This window comes from Etheostoma spectabile, chromosome 13 (genome assembly GCF_008692095.1).
Source record: "Etheostoma spectabile isolate EspeVRDwgs_2016 chromosome 13, UIUC_Espe_1.0, whole genome shotgun sequence".
Taxonomy (NCBI): Eukaryota; Metazoa; Chordata; class Actinopteri; order Perciformes; family Percidae; genus Etheostoma; species Etheostoma spectabile.
Genome location: NC_045745.1, coordinates 17,403,879 through 17,413,141, shown reverse-complemented (window position 1 = coordinate 17,413,141; position 9,263 = coordinate 17,403,879). Strand labels below are relative to the sequence as shown.

The following is a 9,263-nucleotide window of genomic DNA, read 5'->3' as shown; positions in this document are numbered from 1 at the left end:
TTGACTGTTAAAAAGTGTTTAGATAATTAAAAGGTATTTATTTAGTAGTGGGCTGGCTGCTAGTTATCTATCTATGGCGGTGACAATGGGTTAATGATTCAGATGGACTCCCAAGACAAGACGGTGCTCATCCAACTGGCCAATAGGAACGTGGCCCCGCCCATGACAATATGTTCACATCGAGAGAAAAATCCTGGGACGAGAGCAAAAAATGTAATCGAGAGCAAAGACTTAGGTGCTGAGAGCAAGAAGAAAAACGTTTTGAGAGAAAAAATATAAATTTGAGAGTTTAAAAAAGTATTTTGAGAGAGTTTTTTTGCTATTGGTATGAAAACTTTTTCTCTAAATTATTTGTTTTCTCTCATAAAATGTTTTGTTGCTATCAGTGTGATCACTTTTTCTCTCAGATCATTTATTTTCTCGCATGTAATAAAGAAACAAATCTAGCTCCCTAAAATGTCAGATTTGAATTCCAGAGGAGATAGAAAAACAAAATACACAAATAGATAATGTGCCACCCTATTTATACACTGCTAATGAATAGTAAATCTTCTCCCTCTCTCTCCTTACCCTGTTCTTGTTCTTGTTGTGCCTGAGGGGGACCATGCTGGCACTCTACCGCTGTCAATGCCCGCCTCACATAGAATTAAAAATGCTTTTCTATTCTGAATTATGTCTTATCTTCTGCAGTGGGATGGCGTCGGCCCATTTCCAGATTTGGCGGAGCCCCCGAAAGGAATCCAGATGTTATGGCACCCTACTATCGTCAAGCCCTACCTCACACTGCTGTCTGAGTGCTCCAACCCAGACACCCTGGAGGGAGCAGCTGGGGCCCTGCAGAACCTAGCTGCTGGCAGCTGGAAGGTAAGGACTGGGCTTATATCACTGTAATACTGAAGGACATCTGCCAAAGTGTATTGAAAATTCCAGTAGGTGCCAAAGTGTTCTGAAAGTTAGAATTCTCGAAAAACACGGAAAAATGTACTTTGCTCAAGAGCTCATTGGCAGTGCAGTCCAGCTACCAGTCCAGACCGTCCCCTCCTGACCCAACACCCTACGGACTGACCTACCAGCACCCCCAAAGTTGTGAATTATTTTGTCAGCCAATTGTAATGTAACACATCAGTGAAGATAATCAATCATAAGACACCACAAATAAGCAAAAAGGCTAATGAATAAAGGAAGGTGCATGAATAACAGGGCATAAAAACAAATCTGTGATGCTCTCTCTGTCTCCCCCCTCTGTCCTCCTCAGTGGTCGGTGTATATCCGGGCTGCAGTGCGTAAGGAGAAGGGCCTTCCTATCCTGGTGGAATTGCTGAGGATAGACAACGACCGGGTGGTTTGTGCCGTGGCCACCGCGCTGAGAAACATGGCTCTCGACATTAGAAACAAGGAGCTTATTGGTGAGTTAAATTCACAGACAACAAAGCGAAGAGTGTGAAGTTCCACAAAGGGCCAAACACCAAATTGCCAATTTGCAAATTAGCTAATGCAGGATTTCCAAAGAAAACAAAATGTATTTAAGAGTTTTACTTGAGTGTCATGTTGTATGTTTATACTAGTGAAGTGATGTGCTTTATTGACACTGAAAACAACAGCTGTTATCTTGACCCATTTGCAGAATTACACACTTGCTTTAATAATGAATATGAAGCTTGTTTAAGTAGACATGTTCACAGGTAATTTTTTTAAAGGAGTTGTTAAAATGTCTCTCGTGTAGAGGGTTATTGCTGTTAGTAATGGCAGACTGGTAGTGGGCTTGTGGAATTGTCTTTAATAAAAAAAGACATGCATGTCATTGTAGTATTTTTCTGTATTTATGTAGATATAAAGATAGTTTTGTTTAAGCAGATAATGGTGTTGCTCTGCTCGTATGATGCTTGATTTTCCTTTGGAGACCGATAGCTGTAATAAACTCAGCTTTTCTGCTGGTCCCCCATAGCAACAACCACATGCCTCCTTCCTCTTGCTCTGTCTGATGCTCGAGGCTCTGAGCTTAGATGTGTGCTCTCAGATGTGAATGCAACCAGTCATGTGTATAGTGTAGGTTGTAATGTCAATCCTATATCAGGGGCAAGCATGTGTATTTTGATTGGACGGACAGTATTGTCCTGTCCTCATGTGTGTTGTGTTGACAGGATAAAATTGGATTAGAGACATATTGGGTTTCTTATGTAGCTTTCAGCGTGAGATATCAATACAGTCTGCACAGACAGGTCCACTGTGAGCCAACTGGGTTTTATTGCTGTAATGTTACAAATTTGATTGCTTTCAGTGTTTGTGAGTTTGTAATAACGTGAATATTGACCATACCGCAAGTTTTTGGCAATAGTTGAATTAAGCTGTTTACATGGTTCAATCATGTTTGATAACTTACTGTAATAAGCCAGTTTAAATGTGTGAATGACTTTTTATTTGAAGAGAGTTATTGTTAAAACTGAAAAAGTCATTATGAAAGTTGAAGTGATTTGTGTTCATGTATGACTTGAAGCAACTGGTCTAGTTTTAGCTTGGTAGTGTACTGTGTTCAGTGTTTTTCAGCCCAGAGACTCATTTTTCCTGACTTTGGTCCGTAAATGTAACTAATGCATTGCTCACAATATATAATATGATATAGCCTTGTCTTGCAACTAGTGTAGCATAAGTTGCTGCTGAGTATCGTAGTTGTGGAACCGGTAAAGCGTCCGAAATCACCTGGAATGCACTTCATACCCAATATGTGTGATTTTGATCAACAAACCTTTGTGTGAAACAGTGTTAGTATGTATCTTTTTCAGAAGTACTGAGCTGTAATTATTTGGGTTTTCTTGACATCTGATGGAGTAAATGAGCTGTTACAAAATGCGATGCAAAGGCAAACTCATCTAAACAGATTTTAGGAATATATTACACAAAGTGAAATCTTAGACTTGCACTTAAAGCATTATTAATGTTATAGAGCTTTCTTCATTGCTGTCTGCAATTGTCTGTTATGAACGGTTGGAGAAAAAATGGTAAAATATTGTTTTAGCCTACTAAATAACATGTTAGTATGGAATTTTGGATACTGTATTTCTTCTCAGCTGGATTCATGTGCAACATTTAAAAAAGTACCTAGTTGTCAGAATACGCACTGTACATCATTATTATATTCGCTATTAGTTTGTGTTCACACCTACAGCCTTTAGCTCGGTTGAATCGAACTAGAGCTTGTTTGCCCCACTGGTGCGGTTTGTTTGGACAGGTGAGAAAGCGGCAATTGAACTCTGGTGCACACCAAAAGCGGACTAAACAAGCGTACCAAGACCTGCTTGAAGAGGTGGTCTCGGTACGCTGTATATCGAACTCTGGAGCAGTTTGTTTGGTGTGAGAACGTGATCCGTACTCAAACCGCACTATACAAACTCCGCCAGTCTGAGCTAATGTCTCCTGTAGTCAGGTGTGTTTAGCAGTCTGCGATGCAGCAGAGCAGCAAACTGGAGCAGCTTGCAGTGTTTCTATCTCAGAAATAGTCTGCGGTCAAGCTAGCCGTTCGTCACTCGTATCTCCGTAGTCAAACAAGCAGCCGGCAGACCAGAACACAGGACCTTCTTCCTGTATTTATTTTCTTTCTCCTGCTCCCAGACATATCCAACCAATAAGAGGGCTGGACATTTTTGCCTTATTTGTAATGACGCAATTTGGTACGCTTGGATTTTTCCAGGTTTGAAACCAAACCAAACCGACAAAAGGCAAATCACTCCAAGTTTACTAACTCACCAACTGATTTGGACCAAAGCAAAGGAACTACAGGTGTAAACAGGTGTTGTGAAAACGCCAGCAGGATTTTTACATCAGGAAAACAGATGCCCCCACCCCTAATCACCAGGGTGATGACACAATCAGAATGAGGGGCAGAGGTCAGAGTGGACAAGATTGCCTGACAGCAGTACTGAGCTGTCATGGGAAATGTAGTCAGTCTGTGTTAGATCACGTGGCCAAGTCATCCTCATTGTCTGACAGCCACACAACCAGGCTGTATTTCCTTTGTCACAGCCAGGGGTTTTAGAAAGAGCAGAGGAAGGTCCTTGAAACGCTTTCCTCATTTCAGATCTATACTATTTTATAGATAGAATCAACTAGTGGGTTCAATATTTACGTTTTGAGAACATAATTGACATAGATCTTTAGATAGTCATTACTGATTTTTTTTTTTTCTTCAGCCTAAAGTTGTTCCCATCTTCACCATATCAGTAGATTAGAAGTATTGCCAAAGGGCACCCGGGTAGCTCAGTTGGTAGAGCGCATGCCCATATAAAGAGGAATCCTACCTGTGGATGAATGTCTTCCATCTCTCTCTCCCCTTTCCTGTCTATGCTGTCCATGGAATTAAAGGTGGAAATGCCAAAAGAAATTATCTTATATATAAAAAAAAAGCATAACAAAAGTTTAAATTGCCTTATCATCATTCTCATTGCCACCTTGTCTCCTCCTTTCCACCTCCAAACCCTTTAAACAATATTAACCCACCTCACCCCCACTCACCCTGTCACTCTTGGCCACAGGTAAATATGCCATGAGGGACCTGGTGCACCGTTTGCCCGGAGGCAGCAACAACAACAACAGTAGCGGCGGGGGAGGAGGAGGCGGAGGAAGCACCAACAGCAGCGTCCTGGCGGGAAAAACCATGTCGGACGACACCATTACGGCTATCTGCTGCGCACTGCACGAAGTCATCACCAAGAACATGGAGAACACCAAGGCCCTGAGGGACGCCGGCGGCATCGAGAAGCTCATCGGCGTCGCCCGCAGCAAAGGAGACAAGTAAGCCGAATGGAAAGATAATGTCAGGTGGAAGGGGGTGCAAAGAAAGACGAAGGGAGTATAGAAGGGCCACCATGGGGCAGTGTTCTTACAGTTTGATAGAAGCTACAACAGCATTAGAAACTGTTTCAAATTGATATAAGAAAGAAATTTTTCAACAAGCAATATGGCAAATGCGACAGCGAAGAACATAGGCTAAAACTAATTTGTGCTATTCGAAGTATGAGTCATTAGGAGTTGTTTTTGAGATACTGAAGGTATAAACCCATGGTTCAACATGTCTTTGTCTTTTAATGTCCCTACTTTGCATCAATGCAAGGGCATGACATGCAATCACAGAAAGCTCATGGAGAAAACAGAAATAACATTTACCAAAATGAAAATTTATGAAATAAAGTGTAATTTGCTAGGCGATGATAAGGCCACATGAGCCAATTATACCCACAGCCATTAGTCAGCTGTGTCAAACCCTGGAGGATACAGAATGAAATATTGGCCAATCAATCCATCAAGCAAGCCATTATGCAATTTGGGCTCAGTACAATATAAAGTGCCATATCTGAGGAGATAAAGAAGACATTTTCACTTTTTCTTCTTTGGAGACCACAGTCAGCCAAGGCTTTAGATTCTAGTTTAATGTCTCTGCTTTGTGTTTGTTTTTTCATCCTGCTGCATTTTGATGTTTTAATAGCTCCCACTAGCACAAAACAAAAATGAAAGACAGTCAAGCTTTATACTGTATGTTTTTTTCCATCTCTGCTGAATTCCCAGACATAGTCCTAAAGTGGTGAAAGCAGCATCTCAAGTCCTGAACAGTATGTGGCAATACAGAGACCTTCGCAGCCTCTACAAAAAGGTAAGGTCTGAATGTACTCTGGCTGTATTCACACTGAAAGCTGAGCAACGATGATACATCTAGATCAGTGGTTCTTAACCTGGGTTCGATCGAACCCCAGGGGTTCGGTGAGTCAGTCTCAGGGGTTCGGCGGAGGTCAAGACACACACCCGACTCATATGATTCGTGATGACACGCCCCGCTTGGCCATCATCAGAAGGGTTTGGTGAACGCGCATATGAAACTGGTGGGGGTCAGTACCTCCAACAAAGTTAAGAACCACTGATCTAGATGCATCATTTCCTGCACAGTCTCGTCTCTTTTCCTCTTCTCTTCTAATCCTTTCCATTCCCTTTCTTCTTTTCTTCAGGACGGCTATTCCCAGTACCATTTTGTCGGCTCTTCCTCCACAATAGAGAGAGACAGACAGCGACCTTATTCTTCTTCTCGTACTCCGTCCATCTCTCCCGTACGGACCTCACCCAACAATCGATCAGGTGAATCTCCTGTTCCCTTTTGTCCTCTATCAATCTTCCCATTAGTACAGTCCAGTCAAACAAACACTCTTCCAAACTAGCTGAAGTCTGCTTTATCCTTCACACCACGGCGCCCACAGCCAAATTATTCTGCTGTCGAGTAAAATCCTTGCACAGTGCCTCCTTTAAAAGTTTTCCGCCCTTCAAAAATTAGGGGTTTGTCTAATGTGAGGCTTCCAGGCTTCAGTATTGTTGAATTCATGGCATCATCCCCTAAAGTTCACTAACTTTGAAAAAATTGTAAGAAAAATGTAACGTATAATGTACTCCATGAGCTTAATTCTTAGCTGGGTCTGAAACTGATGGTGGGATAATAACACTGTCCGGTGAAACCTAAGCCAACAATCTGTTTCCATGGATACACCCTTTTCAACAAGAAATAGGTACCATTGCTAAGGTCGTCTAGATGTGTTAAATTGATGTCTTCCTGTCATTCAGACAAAAGTGCCCTTTATGTAAATGTTCCTTATGAGTCATGACTTTACTCAGACATAACAGGGCTATTACGGAAAGAGCCTCAATGCAGGAAGCAGAGCATTTTTACATTCTCTCGCAGGCTGCATCAGTGATGGACAAAAAAAGCTTACATATTTTTCACGGCTTCTTACCTTTCTCATTTTTATAAACCTTCCCAAAAGCAGAGGAATCTCCTCAACCAGTTTACGGCTCTGACGCACTTACCCGACGGCCGACCTTTGGCAGAGAAGGCAGTCGGACTGACTGGAAAAAGTGCGTCGAAACACACCAAAGCAACGCCGACTTGAACATACGTTCTGTGCATGCGCAAGACGTAATACCTCTCCATGACATCAGCAGGCGCTAATCTGTGTTGTCGTCCCCAAAAAAAATTTAAACCGGCAGCTGATTGGACAAACGCGTCACGTGGGTCTGGCTTCTCCAGATTTTCAAAGCCATGCCATAATGGCAGCTCATTTGGAAAAGGATCTCATTTTTTACAAAAATAGTTCACCGAATTGTGTTTCTGAAAACATTTTAAGCGAGAAATTGCCAAGCAGTTGCTGAATCTGTCTTCATTTCACATCGATAAAGGTCAGCTTAAAAAGATTTGTGTCCTGCTTGTCATTTCCAGGTTAACACTCCACCAATCAGATTGGTCATTGAGTCTGACTGCCCGCCTTCTGATTCCACATGTCAAATTGGCCCAAATCAAGGCCCAATAATCGGGTTGATGTGTCAGCGCCTTAACACTGACTCATTTCTGTGGCTCACTTTTTTGTGATTAATCAGACTGACTTTTTCCGGTGTGCGGAAGTGATGATAATGAAGTGATGCATTTATTAGATTCCTCTTAAAAAGGCATACACAACGTGCATTTAACTTGTCTGTGCATGATTAATTTCGGGCTGCTGTTTTTATTATAAAATGCGACAACATTCAAATTCAGATTTGTGCGGTGTGGGAAGTTTCACAGAAGTGTTACCAGGTCCAACCAAAAAAAGGTTGCTCATATTTAAAATGTATAGGCCTACGGATATAAAAGAGTAGAGGTGTAAAGGTAGTGGATCCAATTAGCGCCACAGGTTGAAGTACGAGTAGCCAATCAGCGCCGTGGGTGGGACCAACGTTGTCAAGCTTTTAAGCGTTAAGTGTTTTTACTTTGCTCCACTACCCTCTTAAAACTCCAGCAAACCAGTATGTTGGCATGGCTACAGGTCACCGTCGACTTAAAATGATGTTAAATTCAGGCGGCCATGTTGGTCGGGAGTAATTGGGGATATCGTTTTTGAATCTTCTTACCCAACAGAAATTGGTGAGATTGGAGGCAATGTCAGACTGAAGATGGAAACAGAGTCTAAGGAGTTGACAATTCTCTCTGTAATATAGTAGTTTTAGTTCTGTAATAAATGCATTAAATAAGTTGTATTAGGGAGATATATCAACATATTTCTGCTAGCCAATACATAGTTCAAACCAGTTTGAAATTACTATATTTGAGAGTATTTGAATGGGTCTCATTGGACCACATTTAAAACAAATCTCCTGAACTGGATTTAAGAGGCTGTCAACTAACAGTGGCAAAATGATAAACACTGGTTTGGAAGCTAATTTCACATTTTTTATTTTCTTTATTTTTGTTTCTCAGTTTAGAATTGTGCAAACAGATGGTCCATCAAATCATTTGTTTACTTTTACTGCTGTGGCAATATCTCACATTAAAAAAAACTTTTGAATTTAACAAAAGAAACCTTGTGAATGTGTACATTCCTACAACAGAGCAGCAGGATAATTGGCCGCGTAGGTGCCGATATTACAGTAGACTGGAGATACTAGCAGAGCATTAATGTGTGTAGGAATCAATGCTAAATGTGTTACACAGAAGAGAGACAAGGCGACAGATGCAGCCACACAAACAGGCTGGCGGGCTACATCGTAGTCAGCAGCTTCTATGTGAAAGGTTGTTGATAATGATTTTGAATATTAGAGGAAACACTACTGAACCATATGGCACTGAATCAATGGCCAGGTTTCTTCCAACACGGCTAACTAGATCTAACTCATTACTCACAACACCCCCAGTCCATGCATTTTGTATGTTCACCCAACTGTAGGTATGTATCCTTTCTATGTTACTTTTTGGGTGAATAATGCCAAGACAGGCATAGATTAATAAGCCAGTGGGAGTTTAAGCTTAAAATGTGTACATGTAGTAAATACAAGAGGATAGAGCCAGACATAAAGAATAAGAAGACAGAGGCAAGAGTAAAGCAGATGCAGAGATGACTCAATATTGACCTCTTTGAAGTCACACCCTGGTCAAAAAGCCACATTTGTGAGGAATGGCACATTACCCAAAGAGTCGCAATACAAAGAGCACCTAGTGACCCCATTTTTCGACTTATTTTACTGTAATGGTTAGAGGAAATGATGCACACAGTGATGTCTCAGAGTGCTATGCCTTTGTTAGTTAAATACAAAACCTGAGATTCTTTGAAAAGTGGAAATCAATCTGGCCTTTCTGCCGTGAAGGGACTCCAGTGGGATGTAAGTAGCTGTCCTTTCTGTTGTAATGTGTTCATGATAGATCGAAGGTCTAAGATATTTCCCTTGTGTGTGTGTGTGTGTGTGTGTGTGTGTGTGTGTGTGTG

The 9,263-nt window shown here is 41.4% G+C and overlaps 1 protein-coding gene across 1 annotated transcript in view; it reads left to right on the top strand.

The window, feature by feature from the left end:
• LOC116700561 (catenin delta-2) overlaps positions 1-9,263 on the top strand; it is a 21,412-nt gene that overhangs the window by 6,919 nt on the left and 5,230 nt on the right. Inside the window, exons 3-7 of the mRNA XM_032533854.1 lie at positions 691-864; positions 1,256-1,406; positions 4,527-4,785; positions 5,548-5,641; positions 5,991-6,117. Of these exons, the coding sequence (XP_032389745.1) occupies positions 691-864; positions 1,256-1,406; positions 4,527-4,785; positions 5,548-5,641; positions 5,991-6,117 (805 nt within the window). The remainder of the gene's footprint in view (positions 1-690; positions 865-1,255; positions 1,407-4,526; positions 4,786-5,547; positions 5,642-5,990; positions 6,118-9,263) is intronic.